At 39.1% G+C, this 24,905-nt stretch overlaps 1 protein-coding gene across 1 annotated transcript in view; it reads right to left on the bottom strand.

Moving 5' to 3' along the window:
* Positions 1 to 1,684: 1,684 nt before the first annotated feature.
* Positions 1,685 to 24,905, bottom strand: part of LOC107572752 (39S ribosomal protein L23, mitochondrial-like) — a 33,912-nt gene continuing 10,691 nt past the window's right edge. The window contains exons 2-5 of the mRNA XM_016259187.1: positions 23,187 to 23,309; positions 16,852 to 16,934; positions 10,323 to 10,396; positions 1,685 to 2,421 (exon numbers count right to left, since the gene is read on the bottom strand). Coding sequence (XP_016114673.1) covers positions 2,257 to 2,421; positions 10,323 to 10,396; positions 16,852 to 16,934; positions 23,187 to 23,309 — 445 coding nt within the window. The 3' untranslated portion in view covers positions 1,685 to 2,256. The remainder of the gene's footprint in view (positions 2,422 to 10,322; positions 10,397 to 16,851; positions 16,935 to 23,186; positions 23,310 to 24,905) is intronic.

Raw genomic sequence — 24,905 nt, 5'->3', positions numbered from 1 at the left:
AAGCTGTGGAGAGATTATGTTTATTTTAAAGACCCAGATGTGTCTCTCCAAGGCCTAAGTATCACTGAAAAACAGCCGCATCCACGAGTCAAGAATGACAACATATTTTACTATCAGGGGACGGAGCCCCCATTACAGTATGAAACAGAAGACCACACAGGATGATTGCAAAAGCTCACATTTATTAAACGAACAATAACTGTGATATATTCATATTGTTGAAAAGGTTAGTTTATCTTTCTTGACTGATCTTATAAATTCTACTTCTCTGAGAGAAGCAAGCTACAGTTTATAATAGGTCATCCGAGTAGTGCGTATTTGGAGAATGCTAACAAAGATACTCCCTACCAGTAGACGCTTTGCAGGTATGCACTTACGTGAAGCCAAAAAATTGGCTTAAAATTTGCCTGTTTGCACAATTTTAAGGAGGAAGGAAAACTGCACTATCAAACAGATGAATTTACTGAGAATCACATGATTCTGCATGTTGGTACAACATATTGTGGATTTAACAGTTACGTAATCAGAATAAAGCATTGACAATATCATTTTATATTGCATGATTTAGGGTTAGGGTTAAAATGGGTCATGGATAGCTGGAGAAGCGAGCTGCCAACATCAGTGACAATCTGATGCAGGCAAGAGTGAAGTGATGGAAGTAAATCTCGTGTTACAGCTAGTCATGGGAGTGTGCAGTTTCAATTACGTCATCTTCTATCTTAAGCCGATGATGTCATGTCAGTTACAAACTTGGCATAAAAATAGGGTCATGCCCACTTTTCTTATAAGAGCCTGAATGAGAGGCAAAGAGAGTCTGTTAAATATTCAACCCTCTTCCATTAGAACGAACTGCGAACATGGCTCACACTGTCAATTTCATAAGACATTAAAGAACGAAGTTTAGAAAGGAGATTAGTTGGTTGAAGAGAACGTGTGCATCGGATGGATGGCGCATCTAGTTTTTAGTAATTACGTATCTTACATAATCCCTCAGTTCTGTATTCTTTTCCCTTACCTCCTAAAAATTCTGAGGTCACATTTTGTTTTTATCACTAGTAGGGGAGCATCATTTTAAAACAAAGCAATAATCCTGGAAAGCAACCATATAACTCTTATTACTGCTGGTCTGAGATCAAGGATCCAAGTCTTCCCGAATCCAGAACATTATGGTCAATATCAGTGTGTTGGGAACATTATGTCAACAAATCAGGAAATCTGTGCCAGGTTTTTGTAAAGCTCAGTTAAAAGCATTGTTTCTCAATGCTTTTATAAGGTTTGGGCAAGAGAAGGGGAGTTGATTGGGTTGTCGAGGGGAGGGATGAAGGGGGCCAACCTTGGCAACCACAAGGAGACTTCCCGAATATAACGTAGGCTCTCCTCATTCATTCAAGCAATGAGGATACTGGAAAAAAATTAAGGGTTCGTTCTTTGTTGTCCAGCTGGTCCATTACAAGGTATTTTTTGTATTAAATCAAATTGCTTTATTGCAATGCAGGGGGTACTTGAGTACAAGCACAAAACAGTGGGCAAATGTTATCAATATTGATATTCTCCCTGGCGAACACCAGGTTGGCTGGGTGAAGTAAGCTGCTCTGGTATGAGAGCTGGCAAGCGGTTATCCAACACATCTGTGGGGAATAGCTAACTCTAGAGCCAACAAAGTTGAAGAAAACACAAAACAAGACATGCTGTACTGTTTTATTGGAAATGAAGTATGCAGTTCTTTTTTTAAAAGAGCTTTCAGGAACAACATTAAGAGTATGATTTTGCACGAAGAACTGGAGAGTCGCTTTATTAGATTGACCATTTTACCGCAAGTAGTTCATGAACTTGAAGATCAGCGAGGGCAAAAGAAAAAAAATTTGGAGGAACTTTAAAGAAAAGGAAACATGTATGCTCAAGGACTTCGCAAGGAAGACATTTGCTTGAGCAAGTTTCTGAGACCTGTGGGAGGAGAACATAACCTGAAAGACTTTCATGACATGGCAGATGGTCAGGATTGATCTTATGCTATGTAGACATCAGCGTTCTTTGACAGAGCACATGATTCTAATAGAGTAAAGGATTTCCAAGCCTTCTCTCAGGCAATTGGTCTTTCCATCGTGTCAGATCAGATCACTGCAAATGGCCCTCTATGGATGCTGGTCAGATCACTGTAAATGGCTCTTCCTGTGCAAATACATAATCTACAATACACCACATTCTTCATTCAGCGGTTGTCTCTCTGAAGTCATTCTTCATTCAACACTTTTCTGTCTAGAGGCCAAACCATTCAGTAACTCCTCCTCTTCTGGGATCTGATTTCTGCCTCTGATGCTCATCCTCCATGAACTTCTCCTGCATCTCCTCAACAGAGCCCGCCTCGTACTTCTTATCCTTCTCAGGAAAGATATCTGGGAACTGGAAGGTTTGCTGCTGAGCCTGTAAGAAAAGCAGGAATTGTTAAAGGTTTAAAGATTGTCTGTCTGTCTGTCATCAACTTTGTCATCCATGTTGTTCCATTTAATTTTTGTGGAACAGTAGTTTTGAAGAATGCATTATGCTTCCTCCTAAAAGTAATAAATATCTACACTTGTACAATCTTTAATGCTTAATCTTACTGACAAAAATTGTTCATCAATTTCACTTCACTGGACAGAACACAGTGCCCTTTACCGGAGATCTACTCTCAAATGCTGACTCTGAAAAACTTGCAGAAATAAATAGATCACCATATCTCAGGGGTCTGGCCCTTCTAAAACATTGTCAATTTTTTTGACAGACAGGAAGGGGGAATATGCCTTGTGCATACAGAGAGACAATGTGCTAGTGCTGCTGGTACGTCTCCATACCAGAGACCATCAATATTGTTCCAAAGATAAAACAAGGTGTGGCAACAGCAGGAGGAAACAGGGACTGCAGTGAGTTAACAGTTAATGAAAAGCAGTGCCTTTCTGAAACAAATGCTTCTGCTGGGATGATCTAATATTTTGGCCTGTTCTTTGTAACAAATGCAGTAACTTTTAAGTGAGTAAAATGACCAAAGAATAGTGGAATAAAAAAGGAGGGGGAAAAAAAACAAGTGAAACACTTAAAATCAACAGCTTGGCCTCCAAGGCTCAGCAGTGGTGCTCCAACCCTACCATCTAGGAATGCAAAACACTATAAACACGGAGTCCAGCCAAGTGAAAGTACAAGAACCAAACCTATTAAAAACAGGACCTTAGTAACGGAGTACTAAAATGGATGCCAAAAAAAATGTTTGTTCCTTCACCTGTAGTAAACTTTACTTGAAAAAAACCCCCACTATGACTAAAGACCGGCAGGGGGACCCGTTCGCATGACAATCCAAGAGTGGAGTTGAAAAGTTTGGAAGCCCTGACAGAGAGGCTGATTAACAAAAACAAGTCACCACATGACTGTCCACCGAAACATTAATGTACCTTAAACAGGTGCCTTATTGTTGGCTAGCACTAATGTTTATACATAATGTGTACAAACTCTTGTCTCAGGCTATGGCAAACACTTCCGCAGTTTGATTTAAACGAACAGTATTAATATTACTATTTCAAATTTAAACGCAGCACTACATATTCATGTTTATTATGTAATAAAAGTAGTCATTAGGAATAGCATGTAATACATTATCCAGAAAGTGCTGGATGCATCAATTACGCATTGACATGTCTTATTTGACATGCCCCCCCCCCCACTCCTGTGCGTAAAATAATCCAAATAAGGAAGACTAAAGCATGGAACAAAAAATTTCCCCTTTGAATTTCTTTTTTTACCCCCCCCCCCCCCCCACTCCTGTGCGTAAAATAATCCAAATAAGGAAGACTAAAGCATGGAACAAAAATGTTGTTGTTGGGTTCAACCCAACATCTGTTCCTGTTAGACTAACCGACTCTCCCCCTCCTCCACCCCTCTATAAGTCAGGCCCTGAACTTACACCATAAACTGTACATTCAGTGGCTTTACATGAGGGATAGACATGCATTCTGAGCCCTTGTGAGCAAGAGAAGTTTCTAATTATATTAGGAGTTAATGACTGAAAAAACTGTAAATGTCAAAAACGTAAAAGAAAAGAACAGGAAACAATGCATTAATGTTTCATTTAAATACATTGGTTCATAATGGTTTGTGAATATGTATTATTGCTTTTGGTCTCAAGATATTTCATAAAGGGGGCACATACCGTATTGGCTCGAATATAAGACGACCCTGATTATAAGACAACCCCCCTTTTTCCAGATGTACCTTTTGGAAAAAGGCTTTTTAAAAAACAAATCTTGTTTTTTCCTCAGTAAAACACATTTTGTCTTCAATTATTTTCATATTGCATATTTTTCCTATTTTAATTTTTGTTTTGAAAGTATGGTAAAAACTGGTAAAATGTACCAACAATTACATTTAAAAAATATACCATTTTTGATATTCCATTAAAAAAACAGGTAGCCCATCTGAATTAGGACATTTAGGCTATCCATCTAATAGTAGCCTACCAAAATCTTATTAACAGTAGAAGTTAAATCTTACTGTAGTCTTCAAATCTGGGTACTGTCTTACGTTTTAAAATCACAAAGAGAGTTTGGTCCCATCGGGGGGAGTGTTCAGGAAACAGTCCTTATTTTGGCAATTCTGTTTGGTGATACTAGTGTCAGAAATCACAGACTTCACCTTAAGTCTGATTTATATAGCATTTACTAGCCCACCTTTAAAGATTATTAGAGTTAGTTTCAATGAATAGAGTCTGCAGTCACCACAAATCAGTAACCGCCCTAACACTAGCATTCTTGGTGAACTCTAGTGACTCACATCCCACAATCACTTCCACGATCAGTCAAACAGGAACAACTGGCATGACTTGGGCCAGTCTGAAAGGATTAGCAGTAGATGGGGTTTCCGTACATAAAGCACCACCCTCTCCCCTTTAGTTGCTGCCTTATCACTGTTTGCTCTATGACGATGGCTAAACTATTAGACAGAAGCAGAAGCTCCAATTTAAATGTGTCCGATGCTCTTTATATTCCCATAGATGAGGGGGAAAAAATAATTAACATGCTGTCTTCAGAAAAAAAATGCAAGTACCAGAAGAATACAGAATGAACTGGTTTGGGAGTATAAATTAAAAGGTTGTACTATTTAAATGTACTAGCAAAACCCTCCAGTGGGAGTGGGATCAAGACCTGGGTGTTTGCCGATATCTCCTCAGAGACATTCATTTTTCTTCTCATGCTTATCTCTATTTCCCCTTGGCCAATCACTGCTGCAAGAATGGAACGATCACAATTTTTATTTATTTTGCACCAAGGAGTTAAAGCCAAACAAAACGTATAAATCTGAGACATTCTTTGTATGTGACCACATTTTCAGGACTTTTAATGATGAGGGCATGTTTGCATAATGTTGGAAGTCTATTAACAAGTTCATTACCAGACAGGAGAGCAGGAAATGCAGGGAAATGCTTGTAAACAGCTCCCTCTGCCAGGCTCACTGGGTGGGCCACACTGCTACTTCCTCTGAGTCCACAGTCTTAACTGACAACCGATACTCACTAACCAGATATTTGGCTGCCCCGAGACACCTCATGTCTCTTGGCCTTGACACACACCATACCAAAAAATGAGCCTGAATTGAGCCAAAAGTCACAACGATGGTGGAATAGTGGGGACAGGCTCCTGATAAAGAGATGATTTGTAGCTTTAATGGTTCTTACAAATCAAAGTGGTAATTCAGGGCAGCTCTATGGTTAGACAGGAATTCCAAGGCTAGTCTCAGTAGCGAGGACCCAGGTTGGGACAAACAAATGGAAAACTTCCAGACTTGACCACAAGGGAGGAGCCGGATGTTCTCAATGAGTGCATGACCTCTACTCCATCTCAATATACTCACAAATTTGGTGCAAACTTTAAACCACAGTGACCAACAAAATGCTATGTAGATGGGTTTGTTTATATAAAAGTATGATTGTGTTTAAGTGGAATGCAGCCTATGTACAATCCAAAAATGTGTAAAAACACTATAGACAATGGGACTATTGTAGCATTTCATATTTGATCTCAAGAAACAATAAAAATCATGGGTTTGATTCCCAGGGAACCCATGAAGCAAAAAAATAATAATTTTTACTTTGAATGTAAGCCACTTTGGATAAAACCATCTGCCAAATTTGTAAATGTAACATAAGCACAAAAAAAGTTGACTACTACAACAGGTATGGAATTACACGAATGAGGCAAGTTTATTACACCAAAAGCACTGGTCAGTCTTTGTATCCGAATTTGTTGCACCCTCTGTGAAAAACAGCACAGACCAATAGTGCTAATGTAAAGCGTTTCAGAGAGAACCAAGGATTTGGCCCATCTGAGGCCTATCTGGGCCCGTGCCAGTCTGTCTGTCTGCTCTGCTTCACTCGGACGCCTTGACTGCCTCCCAGAAGAGGACCAGCGTTTGTGCATAAACGCTTCCTTCGGGCATGGGTATAGTGACCCAGCTGTCAAAACCTGACTGGCCACAGCAGTAGAGAACATGATTCATGCAATGCATTCCCCATGCCAAGACACAGCTGCCTTGCCAAACATGTGTGGGGGTCCAGAGCCTTTGTTCCCAAAACCACTCTAATGAATCCTCAACACCAGGGAAAAGTGTGTGGAGGGAAAAGTTAAACAAAGCATATTATATTTCCTCGATGAGGACAGCCATAAGCCAGATGTTTTTGTACCCATTACTGTAAAACAGAAGCAGGTTTCCACTGCAACTGGGGAACTGTTTCTCGTACACACGGGCGTAGACAATCGGCTGGCACACAGTCTGGCTTGTTAAATCATTACGGTCAAGCCAAGCGGTCAGTCTAAAGGGGTGGCAAAGTCTCCATTCAGAGCAGTATAAGCCTTCATGTAATTTTAAGCCACTGAGTCACTCGTTCCATGTTTGCAGTGATGACAGTTGTGACCGGTCGACTTGTTCAGACTTGCCCAAGTCCTGGCTATTTTTTGGTTCCCCAGGATATTGGACCCTGTCAACAGCAATCAAAGATAACCCCTTACTTTTGCATGTAGGGTCCTGAACCTCTCCGTCAATCTCCAGTGTTCAAAACACACAAAAGAAAAGAGAGGGGGAAAGGAATAGTGAGAGACCGAGACAGAAGCAGGAAAATTGAGGTGGTACCATAACAGGAAAAGCATTGCTAGTTTCTGTGTAATTTATTTTGAAAATGATACAGAAATAAAGCTGGGTGGTGCCTGGACATCGGGAGACTGATAAAACAGTAATGGGGCGGAAAAAGAATGGTGTTTCGTGACAATGAGTGTTTGTAGTAATACTAAATGAGAGTGACTTGAGGGAAATGCAAGAAATACAGCTCATAAAGGACGTGGAGTGGAGGTGGAGGCAGGGCTTCAATATCACCTCCTTTGCTCACGTCTGCTGGCCTTGTACCTTTTCTAATTGATGAACTTACCTCGTAACTTTTCTGTTCTGCAAAATTCAATTATAAATGTGCCTCATACCTTTTCTTAATTACAAATTTACCTCGTACATTTTCTAAATGACAAATTTACAATAGAATTTCTAAAACACAAACTTACCTTGTGCCTTTGCTATTCTACAGTGCAACAATAAACCTAACTTGTGTCTTTTTAAATGATACACTTACCTTGTACCTATCTATTCTATTATACAATAACTTAGTGAGTACTTTTTCTAAATGACAAACTTACCTAATTCCTTTTCTATTTTACAATTCTAAACTTAACTCTCTCAATGCTTGTGAAATTAATATTTCAAAAGTGTTCGAAGGCATGCAACACGTGAATTACTTTGGCTTACAGTACTCTGAACTGCAAGGAATACATGACAGCAATGTTGTAGGGCCCTACATTCATTCAGCACCACTGAAGCCAAACGTTGCCATCTAGTGTTGATAAGATCACAATGTGAACTTTCACAAGCCATCGATTTAAAACAGCAAAAACGGAAAGGGTGTTAATTTGTGCATGGCAATCAGTGGGGGAGATGTGTGTAACAGGAAGGAACCCATTTGAATAGAAAAATAATAGCATGTCTTAGCATGGTTGAGTTTCACTTGGTTTCGTTGAGTGGTAATTGAGCAGTGTGTGCTCACAAGTTCAGGTGGAACATTGCGATCTGATCTGAAAGGTAGCCTGGCTACCAGCTGATCCAGACCGAAACACAGCCCCAAAAAACAACGACTCGGCAACAAGCTTTCAAACAACAACAAACATCCATTAGTACCAACAACAGTTGCCTTGTCTTGCCAAATACTGATGCCTGCAACAAGACCCTTGTGGAAAAAGCAGGGTGGTAGGGGGGCAATATAAACAGTTGTTATGGACAAGTGGGCAAGCTGGAGTGTTTCCCCAAAATCTGTTTCAATGAGGTATATAGTTAAGCAAAATGGCAATTATACAACATTACAGATCAGTGAAATTCAGTGTAGGGGGTAAGTGATTCTGATAGGGAGCGTCTATACAATAACATGTGCTATGTGCATTACGCCAGCCAGCTCGGGAAACTGCAGACGCAACATCAACAAACAGAACCTTTATACCAGGACCGAACAGGTCACAGCCTTGCAAAGGGAAGCACAGGATATCATTTCATTTAACTAGAGCGTTACTTGCAAAGCAGTCGTACGTAAAACCTTGATATTGTCTCAAGATTTTATGTTGCTTAAGATTTCCCTGACCCCTGTCTGGACCTCCCTGTTCTGGCACGGCTCCATGGTGCCCTCGCTCACCTTGCTTCATGTGTCGACTCCATCTGTAACCCCCTCCTCCTCCTTGATTAACTCTCTCTCCTCCCGCACTCCTCCCCACCGTGGGGAGGTCTGATGAGAGAGTGGCCATCAAGGAACCGTACTAACAGACGGCTTTTTCAACAAGCCTGGAGTTTGTAAAATCTGGGGGGTTCGGAGTCGTAGAGAGCGTTCCTCACCGTATTGCCTCTGGAATATTAGCTGATATAGTGCGTTGGGGGGGAAGGGCTGGCGGGGGGAACTGTTGAGGGTATCCAACCACAGAACACTCTCCCACATGTGGTGTCAATTAGGAACAATCTTGTTTTTACCCACCACTGAAAAGAAAGGAGGGCTTTTCTTGGGCAGTGTTTTTTTGCAGACCTGCTGGAGGAGAAGAAAGAAGCCGGAAATGTGGTTTCATATCAGTGTTTTTCGCCGCGGTCTGAGATTTTTTAGCTTGCATGTTATTCACACATAAATAAGCATGACTTTCTGAAAGATTGGACAACAAGGACGTAGTTCTCTCCAGAAATGTTTAAGCAAATATGGCACTGCATTTGAAAGACGACAAATGTTAGGAACAGGATGCAGTAATTCTCTGGATCCAAGTCCCTAACTGGGTTTATGAGAAGGTTAAATAGATGGCGCAAAGCCACACAGGAAGTCATTCAACTCTTGTCAAGCGGAAGTTCACCTTTAAATATTAATTTGTGTTTTGCTTGTGTATCCCATTACAAGCCGCTCTGTTTTGACAAGTTTAATTATTTATCCCTGCTTTGATTGATGGCTGAAAAAAAGAGAGCAAACAATCCAATGCTTCTCTTGAAAACTAAAAACCGTAAAGAAACAAAAGCAGCTTTCACAAATGAATCAACGGAGATCAGATTAAGGTATTTTCATGCCAGCATACTTCAAACACGGTCGGTATCAACAGCCCAGGGCTCTGCCCCAAAACAGGTGTGAACCCAGCAGCGCGATTTGCCACTGGATCGCGACCAATGCTAACGTTCTGATGCCCCAAGAAACAACTCTCCCATCCGCCCATGATAATAACCATAGCTCTCTGAGAACTTTGTACTATAATTCCTGCACAAAGTCTGGCATGTAACCAAAGACGACCTCTTGCCTTCTTGGCCAAAGCCAGAACCCAAACTGCCGCCTTTCTCAGGAGGGCAGGGGCGAATATGTGGGAGAGACAGAAACTAAACAAGCAGCGATGGGACTCAGGGAGTCGAACACAATAAGGTGAGGTTTCGCATCAAAGAGTACCTGTGCCTTGGTTTTTTTTTAAGGGAATATAAGCTGTGATGGGCCCTCAAAACAAAGAAACAAAAATGCAGGGCTTAAATACCCAAGCATCCCATTTCTCGTTTTGTTCAATAACTTCAACTAAAACAATCCATCTGACCCAAGCACCCATAATCAATAAAGTCTTAAAAAGGGAATTTAAATGGTCCTGTGCTAATGTTGGGGGCATTTTCTGAAAATCAAGATGGACAGAAGAGACCACAGGTACACACAGGGACTTTAACAATGAATGTCAGGCACTTTCTAATCTAGGCCTCAACAGAATAACACTCACCAGTTGAACGTATGCCACTTTGTAATCTGGCCTCTTCACTCGCTGGTTTGAGTGGTTTCGTTTCTTGTTTGTACCTTGATAGAAGAAAAAAGGAGGTGATGAATATTTAGCTAAAAGATTATTGTAATTATTATTAATTTACAATTGCTCATTCTCAATACCGTAATATAACACTTATTTTGAATTTCATTTAGAAATTATGTGTTTAGTAAACAATTATGTTTGGTGGCACTAGAGGAGGCACAAATTGCAGATACACAGTTAATGAAAACTACTTGTTTTTACATGTCTAAAAAATAAAGCATACTGCAACAAAGCAAATACTATCAATGTGTTTAACAACTAACAAATCAACCAGTAATATCTGAGTAATGCTGACTAGTGGTGGTTGAAGAGATTCCCCCCTAGCATGTAAAGCACTTTCAGTACCCAGAATAGCGCTATATAAATGTAACAAATTTTTATAATTATAGTAAGACCTCAGGTGATATAAAAATCACCTCTCCAACTGTGTTGCAGCTGGGTATATTTACATTGACAGAATTACACCTTCAAAGAAGATTGTTATTTTTTGCAGAATATCTTAGATACCCAATATGTATTTTAGGGTAACAGGGGGTTGGGGTTATCTGTTAAGAAGCCCATGTTTTCAGTCATGTTAACCGTGGAATGCATGTTAACCTTTTCCCAGCTAGCCATGATGTAATTGCACAAAGCCTGCTGGGTAATATTCACAAGAACCCAGAAAAAGAAGTCAAGAAGTACATCTGAACCAAATCACTTCCAAAAAACAAGAATAAAAAGATTAAATCATTAAAAACATGTTTTACATTAAAATATCTTTACAGCATGACATTTGCTTCATTCAGTCAGAAAGTTTAAATGTATAGTTTTTCATACTACAAGTTCATAGTGACCATGTCTACTTAGCTCCAAAAAAGACCAATAAATACACAAATTAAATTCAATCTTGCTTGTTTGTAGGTGACCAAATACTTATTTTACAGAGGAATTTACCAATTAATTCTTTAAAAATCCTACAATGTGATTTTCTGGATTTTCTTTTCTCATTTTGTCTCTCATAGTTGAGGTATACCTATGATGAAAATTACAGGCCTCTCTCATCTTTTTAAGTGGGAGAACTTGCACAATTGGTGGCTGACTAAATACTTTTTTGCCCCACTGTAATTAATAATAAATTATTATTAAATTATGAATTATGCATTTAGCAGACGCTTTTATCCAAAGCGACTTACAGTGCATTCAGGCTATACATTACCAGTATGTATATGACTTTCTTCTTTCAGACGAATCCAGTTGGAGTTATATTAAAAAAAAATTATTTGATCTTTCAAGCCGTTTAATGCCACTCGGCGGGTGTTGCATTGCTTCAGTCCAAAAGGAGTGAAATAAAAAGCGCCCATCCATAAAAAAAGTCTCACATGGCTCCGGGGGGTGAACAAAGGCCTCCTGTAGCGAATCGATGTATTTTTGTAAGAAAAATATCTACAGTATATTCAAAACTTGATAATCACTGTAATGTAGCTTGCGCAAACAGTTGTACACTGGAAGCAGTTCCGGGCTGATGAGGTATGAGGTCAGCATTGCGCATGTGCCAGTGAGTCTTGTGAAAACCAACGTTTGTTAACAGGAGCAAAGGAAGCAAAGTTTCCTTACTTTAGCAAAGGAAACCCAGTCTCCTCTTGGCTTATATCGAAATCCTCCGACATTCTTCTTTTCAAATCCTCGTTTTGTACTTCTAATTCATGACCGTTGTTTTGTTTTGATCTCTCCGCGTTCGTCACTTCGGAGCGGCGCATGCGGAAAGCCAACCTTATACGTCATCCGCCCGGAACTGCTTCCGTTTACAACAGTGAGCGCAAGCTAGATTAAATTGATAATTACATTTTAAATATGATTATTTTTCTTACAAAAACGTATCGATTCGCTACAGGAGGATTTTGTTCACCCCCCGGAGCCGTGTGAGACCATTTTTATTTCACTTCTTTTGGACTAATGCACTGCAACACCCGCTGCGTGCCATTAAACAGCTTGGAAGATCAAAGACAATTTTTAATATAACACTGACTGGATTCGTCTGAAAGAAGAAAGTCATATACAGCTAGGATGCATTGAGGGCGAGTAATTTATGGGCTAATTTTCAGTTTTGTATGAACTAACCCTTTAAAACCTGCTCAACAGAAAAGTTTAAATGATGACCTGTGTGATGAGTTTTCTTAAACAGGATTGGCAGTCTTCCTTTACTAGTACAAGGAAACCCTAAACACACAAACACTCCCTCCATTTAGGGTCAAATGAACGGTCAACCCACAAAATAGGTGAGAAGCGCTTTTGTTCATGTATGCGAACCCTTTTTCCATTCCCGTACTCCCACCAAGCATTATATAGTATAAATAAATATTCAATCAAGCTCTCTTTTGAGGTTGTGTGTTGGCTGGCTACTATTATGTTACAAATCCCAGGCCTGAGGGGTAGTTATAGAAACCCCTTCCAAAATATTCAGTAGGAAAAAGAATAGACGCCTTGAGGCCGGGGGTTCCACCCGCGCCCCCCTTTTCTCCACATCCTTTAAACCTTCAGTGGAGTGGAGCCCATGACGCAGAGCGGGACACCTTCCCTGACGTGGTCTATTTCACCTAATGGGTGTTCCGCATTTTTTTCTGCCTTTACGTTGTGGCTGTAAAAATGGCCACTTTTCTTATTGCCCTCTCCAGCGTTGGTGTGGAAACCACACGGAAAACTACCAGTGGCGTAAACCCAACTGGCAGCTCGTAAAAGTGGTTCCCTCTGCGTTAACCAGACGGTAAAGCCTGTAATAGCCCCAGCATTATTTACTTACCCTTAGGCATTATTGTTTATGTTATATTGCCGTAACCTTTATGCTTTAAAGGAATAGTTCCATTTTTTAAATTATGCAATTTAGTCACACTCATGTTGTTCCAAACCCATATGGCCTATTTTTTTTATATGGAAAACTAGATAAAAAAAAATAAAAAAAAAGTGTATGCAAATCTTTTCCATACCATGACAGCTCAAAGTGGCCACAGCTGTTAAGCTAAAAAAAAAAAATCCTAAAAGCACCATTATAAGTGGTCGATACAACCCAAGTACTATATTCAATGTTTTCTGAAGTCATACAATATTTTGGATATTTTTGTGAGGAACAGACCTAAATTCTATTCACTGATCATCTTCCCCACAGTAAACTGTTAACTTGAGAACTGCGAACAGATCATTGAGTCACTGAGTTCAGAACTTAGATTTGTGAATGAACTGTTTGCCCGGTTTGCCAACCAGATCAACCAGTTCACTGAAAAGAAAAAGCTCAAAACCGATTATGCCTAAACATCTTGAATGTTTCTATCCATTGGTTGTTGGTTGGATGGAGACAGATCTGAATGCGAGCTTGCAGTCTATAGAGCACAATAGTCTGGTTCTGGAAGTAAAAACGGCATTCATTTTCTCCATAGGATTTTTAACAATGCTGAAGCTATCAGTTTGCATTATTCAACTGATGTTTTAAACAATCATAAAAAAAGTTTAACAGCTGAGTCCCTGGTGAAAAACTACATCACCAAACTACAATAATAATCAGAGAGACGCAGCAAGCAAATTGTGCTAAACAAGCGCAGAGCTCCACCCCACTCCAATGAAGAACTACAAGTTATGTAATATAAAATATACAGTATGTGCATATTTTGCACAAAAAAAAAAACAACCTTTAAAATATATTGTTTCTATGTACAATCAACAACTTTAAATGGATAGTTTTACATTTCTGTCATTCACCAAGGTTCAAAGGATTTTAGATCTTTGACTCTGACAGTGTTGGGCAAGTTACTCTGAAAATGTAATCAAATTACTGATTACTGATTACTCCTTTTAAAAGTAATCACGTTACTGTTCTGATTACTTTATTTCAAAAGCAATTAGTAATTAGTTACATTACAAGTTACATTACATTTTTCTCCATGAAATTTATGAAATCCCAGCATACACGCTCCCGATAAATATTTGTTATTAAAGCATCAACATTCACAGAACACTGTTATTTTTAACTAAAGCAAGCGGCTGCTGCGTGCATGGTTTGGTTTGGCAGAATGCAAGCAAAGAGCGCTGCATTTATAATCTCTAAAACACATCTCAGTTCATCACAATCTCACAAATCTCTGTTATAACACTATAAATATATGCATAATGAATCTCTCATAACGTCTACAATTCGTGTTATAATGAGAGGAATCGTGAGCACGCAAATTTCAGCACTGAATTGCTCAACGCTGCAAACACGTGTTATAGCCTAAATAGAAACTCTGCATTCGCTTGCACCTGTTAATCGTTTATATTAGTTCATGTTGCTTTTTTGCAATAGATGAATAACAATTTATTTGTTTCAGATATTTTATGTTTAGATATTTCTATTGTGCGGGAGTCCCGTGAATAATTTTAGTCTCCCGCATTCCGCACACACACGAGTCTCTGCACTCGCCTATCAAGTCTTGTCCCGCTGTTGCGTCGGGTCTCACGGGAGAGCAGGTCTCTAATCCACTGGCACTTGACTCGACAGTGTGTGAGCTTCACCCTTTTTACAATCTAGATTATAAATCACTGCATTCTGTCAGCAATGTAACGCGGTAATAACGTATAGACATCGGCTTGTAACTATACTCTAATTACTATTTTGAAAATTATAACGCGTTAAATTACGCCGTTACTAAAAAAGTAATCCAATTACAGTAACGCCTTACTAAGTAATGCATTACTGCCCAACACTGGACTCAGAGCTGTTAAGTACAAGGTCTTGTACCTTTGTGTTTTTGTCATTTTCATTGTCCTTTTTGCTTCAATACAAAGTTTGTACTATTGTGATTAACATCATAGCTGGTTGGCTTGGTTCATGGCTTATAGAGCTTTAAACAAAGACGTTTTTAAAATCCATATGTGAAAAATAAATGGAAAAAGATGCAGCTGAAAAAAGGGGCAGGGACTAATGCACTCTATTGTAAGAAGGGGTGGAGTTTATTCAGACAAAATGATTGGAGAAGCATGACATGCTTTGCCAAAAGTCTGATGTTTTACAGGTAGAGGATTATCACATTTCGATTAAAAAAAAATGACAAGGTCTAAATAAATAAATAAAACATATTGAAGTACGACCAACAACATACATTTTCTTTTGAAGATTCTTCTGAATCTTTATATTTCAATGTGATTCTCGCACAAAGCTGTAATGTGGGTTCAGGACCTTTTGAGGTTTTTTTGGTTATTTTTGGCACCTTACAGATGTGATTCATTATGAACTGTCATTGTATGAAAAAGAGCTGTGTGAAGATTTTTTAAAAATTATCCTTTTGTGTTGAGCCTACAGGTTTGTAATGGCATGATAGTGAATAACTAAATGACGAAAGTTTCTGGTTTGGGTGAATTACTCCTATAATAATGACAATACTTTTTTTTTTAAACGGTTGTGTAACACTTCTGGCAAACTTTGTGAAGAAATAAACAGGGCAGGGCATCCTAGGACAACTGTCGACTGGAACGCTACAGCCATGGATGGCGAGATAAGCAGCTGTGAGTGGAATCACACGAACCACTTTTTCCTTCACTTCCCTGTCCTTCCCTCCCCTTAGTGTCTCCCACTTGGTCTGAATTCCGCAAAACACAGTTCCCTGAATTAGCCATATGTTTATACATAAAATTCAAACTCCCGCTCGGCTGTCAAGTATCTCCAAAACATCTTGTCAGTATTGATCATTCTCACTGACTAACACTCATACTACCCCTATCTAGGTGACCGACCACCCCAGGAGCGCAAACACAAGTGATAAACATAGAACATTGGCGAGTTGTTGTATAAGTGCTTCATAAAGTTCAGGCCAGTTGATGGCACTGCTAATGTCAGCTGAGTTTGGCTTGCGTTGTTAGGCAAGTCGACCACAAAACAGAGTGAGCAGAGGTGCAAAAGAGTGAAGGGGGGCTCACAAGACATGCATATGTATGCATCTCGCATACAAAAACAGCGGAATGTACTGGAATGGACCAGAATGGAGAGGCCTTGACACTCTTTCTAATCTAGAAAGAGATTATTTCTAATCAATTCATCTTAAAAATGCAACTATTAGAGCACAAGATACTAAAAAGATCTGACACTTGATGCAACTGGAAGTTTAACACCGTAATGTTTCTTTTTCAAATAAAGCTGTGTTATTTAAATTGGTATTACCGATTTACCAACAGAAACGCAAACATAATTTAATAATAAAAAAATGCAAAAAACTTCTAATTTAGCAAACAAAATCATAATCACATAATCACAGATAGTTTTACACGTTTTAAAACATCAGCCGAGAAATGGCATACATGAAACTGTTTACATATACAGTAAATAGGATAAAATATATATTTAAATTTTGTCTTGTAATAAAATGTTTTAATAAAAACAAACTGCAAAAACCTGCTTTAAAATTTGTAATTAATCACTCTAGATCAAATATAATGGCATACTCACAGTACTGGATCCTTGTGCGTACAGCTGCAACAGGAACGCTGTAGATCTTCTCTAGATAATTTCTGACATCAAACTTGGTCATTCTTGAAGAAAATTGAAACGGATAGAGGTTCAGAGTTGCCATGGAGTAAGAGAACAAAATATGAGAATCTATGGCGTATTGAAGTAAGACCTTAAGATTCATGTCATATGGAAGCATTTAATACAGAGATTCCCAACCTTTTTTTGGTCCACAATCCATCTTTTAAGTTCCAAAATTCTTGTGACCCCACAACCCCATCCCACCCACCTACATTACAAAATTAAAGATGAACGCTTTAGAATCTCACAGGAGGCAAATTACGTTCATCTGCATCTCTGGAGACCCTAAGGCTGAGAACCCCACGTTTAAATTCTGTTTTTCGAGGACTGAAATGACGTAAAATGCCTTTTGTGACATGCTTTCATGAACAAACAAAACAAAATTGTATCATTATGTTTTCAGTTACTGAAAACCCAACGAGAACCATTCAGAAAATATGATGCCGGAGCTAACGGTAATGAACTAATGAACTGATTTGAAAAACAAGGATGTTTGTTCACAAGTCAGTCCATGTAATTTTTTTTTCTTTTGTAAGTTTCCAAGATTCCAAGAAACCCAACAAACAGATGCTCGTTCGGAAAGAGTATTGTACGCACATCTTTCCGAGTCAGCACCAGAGTGTGATGCTCAGATTTCAATGAAGTGGAGTGGAGTTTTGGCCACGTAATTTATGTGAGAGAGGAGATGCGTACAAGCGCGTTTGTCTGAAAGTGAGAGAGTGAGACGATTCCTAGAGAGCAGAGCACTTGAGCCACAGTGAGACGAATAGTTAGCAGACCCAAGTGCTTCTTGAGATCTTGGAGTGGAGAAGGTGAGATCTTTTTCAGTTCCGGCCTCCTGGTGACCTCGACAGTTCTGCCAACAGGAAGGACCTTTGCTTCCCCATCCACGTCTAGTGCTGTATAGAGCTGGAGCATCTGATGGTAATGTATGAGTTAAATGACAAGATCTAATTTTCTGTCAGTCTCTTTTTAGGCTTTTTATGGAGGATTGGGAATGGATGTGGAGTGGAATCGACCCCACATGAGCAGCACAGCTCAATGTGTCTGGAAAATGCATTAAAGGGTTAGTTCACCCAAAAATTTAAATTAGCCCATAAATTACTCACCCTCAAGTCATCCTAGGTGTATATGACTTTCTTCTTTCAGACGAATCCAGTTGGAGTTATATAAAAAAAATGGTCTTTGATATTTCAAGCTGTTTAATGGCACTCAGCAGGTGTTGCAGTGCTTCATTCCAAAAGAAGTTAAATAAAACGCCCATCCATTAAAAAAAAAAGTGTCTCACATGGCTCTGGGGGGTGAATAAAGGCCTCATGTAGCGAATCAATGCGTTATTCAAAATCCATATTCAAAACGTAATAATCACTTTAATGTAGCTTGCGCCAACAGTTGTACACAGAAGCAGTTCCGGGCTGATGAGGTATGAGGGCAGCGTTGCGCATGTGCCGGTGAGTCTTGTGAAAACCAACGTTTGTTAACAGGAGCAAAGGAAGCAAAGTTTCCTTACTTTAGCAAAGGAAAACCAGTCTCCTCTTGGCTCATATCGAAATCCTCCGACATTCTTCTTTACAAATCCTCATTTTGTACTTCTAATAAGTGACCGTTGTTTTGATTTGATCTCTACGCGTTCGTCACTTCTGAGCGGCGCATGCGGAAAGCCGACCTCATACGTCATCCGCCCGGAACTGCTTCCGTGTAGGACTGTTGACGCAAGCTACATTAAAGTGATTATTACGTTTTGAATATGGATATTTTTCTTACAAAATCGCATTGATTCGCTACAGGAGGCCTTTTTTCACCCCCCGGAGAATGGACGGGCGCTTTTTATTTAACTTCTTTTGGACTGATGCATGCAACGCCCGCTAAGTGCCATTAAACAGCTTGAAAGATCAAATACAATTTTTAATATAACTCCGACTGGATTCGTCTGAAAGAAGAAAGTCATATACACCTAGGATGACTTGAGGGTGAGTAATGTATGGGCTAATTTTCCTTTTTGGGTGAACTAACCCTTTAAAACCACTAGACCACATTTTTGAGACTTCATCTAGTAAAGCAGTAAAACCATCACATTGAGCCTTTGTGCTCACTTGGGAAATGCTGGTTTGAGTTTGACCTGCAACATATTCCAATGCTATTTTCTTTCTTTCCTTGATAATTTACTGACATTTTCCACGTCATCTGTTAAATATATACAAAATAATGCAAAAATTAAAGGGTTTTCCAAACTGGGGTCCGTGAACCCCTGGGGGTTTGTCAGTTGATGAATCATAACATTGTATAATTAAATAATTTAAAAAATGAAAATATTCAGGATAAAACACTTACTAAAATATTTAATATTTTGTTACATTTGTGTAAAAGGTTTAAAATTATTGAAATATTTAAGTTGTAACAGAATAAAACATTTTCGGTCAAAAGGGACAAAGCAAACTGACTGGACTCAATCCCACATGAGCAGCACAGCTCAATGTGTCTGGAAAATTAATAAAGATCACTAGGCCACATCTCTACGACCTCACCTACGAAGGCAGAAAAACCATCACATTGAGACTTGGTGCTCAGATGGGAAATGCAGGGTCGAATTTGGCCTGCAACATGTTCCATTTTTTTTTTTCTTTCCTTGATAATTTTAATCACATTTTCCACTTCATCTATCAAAGACAAAATAGTGAAGAGTGACAAAATATTGCAAAAATAAAAGGGTTTGCAAACCTCTGGGGGTTGATGAAAACATAATTGATTAATTCATAATATTGTATAATTGAAACATTATTTAAAAATAAAAACACTTCTAATAAAAATTATATCTAATTGAAACACGTATTAAAAAGATTTAATATTTTGTTAAATTGTGTAAAAAATTGTTGTTGAAATATTAAGTAAATAGTAAATAATAGTAAATAGCTTAGGTCAGAGGAGCAAAACAAACTGACTGGACTCGACCCCACATGAGCTCAATGCGTCTGGAAAATGCATTCACTAGGCCACATGTTTGACACTTTACCTTGGAAGTAGCCATGGGCCAGTATGAGATTTTGACGGTATGATAACCTTAAGCAAAAATATCACTGTTTCACGGTATTGTCATTACAGCTCTAAAATTTGTTATTTTTAAACGACTGGGTAAAAAAAATATAAATAATTTCCGCTGAACACAACATATTTTGTTTTCGAGCAACATATAGAATATTAGGAACAGTAGAATTTGTTTATTTTTTCTTTGATTTGTTTCCTAAAAAGAAGAATAAAGATTGACATCTAAATCTTTTTTTCAGTTCCGGCCTCCTGGTGACCTCGACAGTTCTGCCAAAAATCTGTAATTCCAGTTATTTAATTTTAGTTATATAATTCATATACATATAATTTCGTTATATAATTTCATATACATAATTTGATTTAATAATAACCCAATTTGAAGCAAAAACAATGTTCTGACAAGCTTTGTGAACTTATACTACATGCCTGAATGAAACAAACAGCAGGAGCTCTGAATGAGACGCAGATTCACTCTCTGACAGCAGGAGGCGCTTCTGGAACACCAGATACGGCGATTCCTTGGTTACCGCTGTAAACACAGCAGCACTGCTGAAACACTGCTATAATATGAACTATACAGAGACGAGATGAAAAGAAAATACCACGTAAACCTTTCTGAAGACAGTCAGTTCCCCTCAGAAACACATTCATATAAACCCCCAAATCAATATTGAGGATTTTCTTCCAATAGTTCATGCATCATGAACAGTGAGTGATCTGCCTGCTACAGTATTTTTCTCTGTGCGTCTGTCTTCAGCATCTCTGGCCTGTGTTAACGGCTGTTTATAGACTTCATATTTTCACATAAATGACATTTTGGAAAACGATTGCATTGCAACGCAGTTTGTGCAAGTCCAGAACAGAGACGAGTTGCTTGCAATAAGACAAAAAACGTCAGGGTGACCGCTCGCTCGCACCAACAGGAGGAGGAGGGTCGTGTTACTCTCTACACTGCACTCAACCTGAGGGATTCCTACACTTTCAGTCTTTGAGGAGACATGAAAAACAGCACATACCGCAGGAACGGTATAACGGAAAATATTAGCGGTTTTGAAACCATGACATTTTCAAATCGCGGTATACCTTGAAACCGGTAATCGGCACATGTCTACTTGGAAGGCAGAAAAACAAAAGTGTTAAGCGTTTTAAATTGCTGTTTAATGTGGGAAATCGAGGTCTGAGTTTGGCCTACAACATATTCCTATCATATTTTCGATGATAATTTTGTATAATTTTCCACTTCATCTATCATACAGAGCAGGGTTTCCCAAACTGGGGTTCGCAAACCCCTGTGGGTTAATGAGGGAACTGCAGGGGGTTTGTAATAATTGATTAAATCGTAATATTGTTTTTAGTTTAAAATTGTTTATTTACTTTCATTATAACATTTAAATAAATCAATATAGTGTTGTTGAATTATTGAAATATTAAGTATAAAAAAAAATAGGTCAGAGAGGTTTGGCCCAAAAACAAAACAAACAAGCAAAACAAAAACAAATGGGAATCCCATACATGAAGACAAAACAGTGAAGAGTGACAAGTCATTTAATTGCAATTTTAATAATCACTTAAATTATACTGTAAATCTGTTTGGACAATGCTTCTCAGTTCCACTTCATAGAATCAATTAAATGAAGCACTGGGCAACACGGTCATGACCTTCAGCAGATGTAAACAGTGCCTTGCGCCTGTGTGGCTTATCTTTTGTAAGCGCTGACGTCTTATAAAGATAGAGACCTCCTTGTTGTTCAATCCTCTCTACTGCGAGTTGCGCCCCACCCTTCACACATAAACAGTCCACGCTCATCTCTAAACATGTGCACTCACACCACCCATTTCAAAGGCTTTCCAAGTAGGTGACTCAGAAGCAGAGGGACAAAACACTCCAAATTTTGAGGAAATCCCCAAAAAAAGGGGGCTCTTTTGTTAGCCGGTGACCTCTAGGTTACATTCACACCAGTGGGACTATAAAGGCGGCAAGAGAGTGGACAAATAGCTTTAATGAACTAAGAAAAGATCATTAAAATGAAATTATTCAAAAAAGAAAGCAAATAAAAAGATGAAAGATGTTGATGATGGATCAAATACTTAAAAGGCACATAGGATGGTAAATAAACGAGGTTAAACAAATCCTGCAAGTACAAACACTTTGTAAAGAGGCCCTCTTTCACAAAAACAAGTGCTTTGAAATTCTTTGACCCTGATAATCACTATGCAAACCAGGTTGGTTTCAAGCAAAACAACTCTTTGCCAAAATGAAGGGTATCTTTGAAAAGTAGAAAGTGAAGAGGGGGATGTTTAAATGATACCTCTGTTGCTTTGTCTACTTTCATACTATTTGCGATGGGACTGTGTCAAACGCAGCTCCGGAGGAGACAAAACAGTTCTTGATGTCCAATAAGGCGGCAGTGGTTCCAAAACACCTCTTCCTTTGATTGCACAGGCACAAAATGTTTAGATGCAGGTGACAAGGATGCCCGGTGCAGATTGAGACACTTAAAATCACAAAACAGTTTGTAAAAACAAAGGAGTAAAAGCAGGTAAAAAAAAAAAAGCTTCCTCTGAGCACTTGTGCATGTGATAACATATAGCCCGATTACAAACGTGTGCGGTTTGGAACACATACTGGCGGAATAATAACTGAGGAACAAGGCTCCACCGTCACTGCTTTAGATGTACGCCCTGAGGTTCTCCAGAAGACAAAGCAGACTTTGTCCTCTTTTCTTGCGTGGACTCCGATTAGACCCGTTATTAACAGTCTGACTGCCTGTTTCGTATTACACCGCAGCAATGCAATAATTACGGCTGTATTTTTAGTGACGTTTAACAAACGTCATCAATAAAGGAACGAGATGTCGGATTTTAAGTAGGTGAAAGAGCTGTAAACAAATCTTGAGAGAGGCAAGGGAGCTCCGAGGCATCATCAGCCATGCAACCGCACACGGAAACGTCATCCCGGGTTTTGTTACGAAATGCTGTGTTGCATCTAACCGGTCTGCAATTATAGTTAAGCATCACTTAAGATGCTTTAATTCTTTGTGATCATCATGCGCAATAAGATTCCCACTCTGCAATTTACAAGGCCAAGACGAAATAGATTTGTGGGATTTGTCTGCCACCTAGCGGAAAATAATACAACTACATCATTGTAAACTTTCAACTTAACAGTGACACAATTGGTTTGATTGATGTAAATGACATTAAATACTTACTCCATAGGAATGCGATACTGTACTGTATCAGGTGGCTGTTCTTTGCCGGGTCTGACCAGGGTCAGGTTGAAGGTGGGCCGGAATATTCTCAGCTGTGGGTTACCAAGCTGGTATAAAGGATATCTGAACAAATAGGGAAATTACATCAAATAAATTAAAGGAAATTACCATTCCATTTATTCATATTCCAATGTATTATCATAGAACTTGTTATATATATATATATATATATATATATTATTATTTTTTTTTTTTCCTCCAGCTATTTCTAATTAAATGTTTCAATCACTTACAAAATTGTGGAAGAACCATTTTTGGTTAGAGTTTTGCATATTTACCATAGCACTAAATGACTGCCATATTCATATACCAAGATTTTTACATGGTACTCATGAGCTTCAAAGAACAACACTTTACTATCATGTGTATTTACTGCAGTATTATCCAAAATCTGTGTTCAAAATAAGCGTAGCATTACCATCCCTGCTGAAAAACGGCTGAAACCAGCCTAAGCTGGTTGGCTGGTGTTTAAGTCTAGTCATAGCTGGTTTAAGCAGGCTGGTTTTTGAGGGGATTTGACCACTTCTGTTCAGACTGATCTAACCAGCTAAACATCAGCTTGACCAGGCTGTGAGACCAACTTGACCGTCTTCCCTGTTGAAAAAACCAGCATATGCTGGTTAGGTATGTTTTGACGCTGGGATGCTGGTTTATGCTGGTCCCTTTGCTGGTTTAAGATGGTTCTTTGCTTGTTTAAGCTGGTCCTTTTGCTGGTTTAAGCTGGTCCTTTTGCTGGTTTAAGCTGGTCCTTTTGCTGGTTTAAGCTGGTCCTTTGCTGGTTTATGCTGGTCCAATGCTGGTTTAAGCTGGTCCAATGCTGGTTTATGCTGGTCCCATGCTGGTTTAAGCTGGTCCTTTGCTGGTTTATGCTGGTCCAATGCTGGTTTATGCTGGTCCAATGCTGGTTTATGCTTGTCCTTTTGCTGGTTTAAGCTGGTCCTTTGCTGGTTTATGCTGGTCCAATGCTGGTTTATGCTTGTCCTTTAGCTGGTTTTAAGCTCCCAAAAGGACCAGCATAAACCAGCATCAAAACATACTTAACCAGCATATGCTGTTTTTTTCAACAAGAAGCACATTGTTCTCAAAATGAGCCTAATTTGCAAAATAATAAGGCTATTCGGTTGTTAAGTGGTGACACAAGAAGCACTGTTTCCGGGTCCAAGCCTCAGCTCGCTTCACTTGAGAACACTGCCTCCGCAGCCGTTTATGAGCACTGTTTAGTCATATTAAACATTCAAGCTAAACGTTTTCAAACTTACGGTCTACACTAGAGTCTCCATGCTCACAGCGTCCCAAACACAAATCATTTTTATATTTATTTATTTATATTTTCATTGTCTGGCTATCTGGGATTTCGGTATGGAGTTAAAGGTTAGGATTATAATTTTTTTGGTAGTAGTATATCACATTGTGAGTGTATATTAGCACCTTTTGGGGAAGTCGTGGCCTAATGGTTAGAGAGTCGGACTCGTAACCCAAGGTTGTGGGTTCGAGTCTCGTACCGGCAGGGATTGTAGGTGGGGGGAGTGAATGTACAGCGCTCTCTTCCACCTTCAATACCACGACTGAGGTGCCCTTGAGCAAGGCACCGAACCCCAACTGCTGCCTGGGCGCCGCAGCATAAATGGCTGCCCACTGCTCCGGGTGTGTGTTCACGGT

This window comes from Sinocyclocheilus grahami, unplaced genomic scaffold, assembly GCF_001515645.1.
Source record: "Sinocyclocheilus grahami isolate Dianchi unplaced genomic scaffold, SAMN03320097.WGS_v1.1 scaffold1809.1, whole genome shotgun sequence".
Classification (NCBI taxonomy): Eukaryota; Metazoa; Chordata; class Actinopteri; order Cypriniformes; family Cyprinidae; genus Sinocyclocheilus; species Sinocyclocheilus grahami.
The sequence above is the reverse complement of the archived record's forward strand: the minus strand, read 5'-3'. Positions and strand labels throughout refer to the sequence as shown.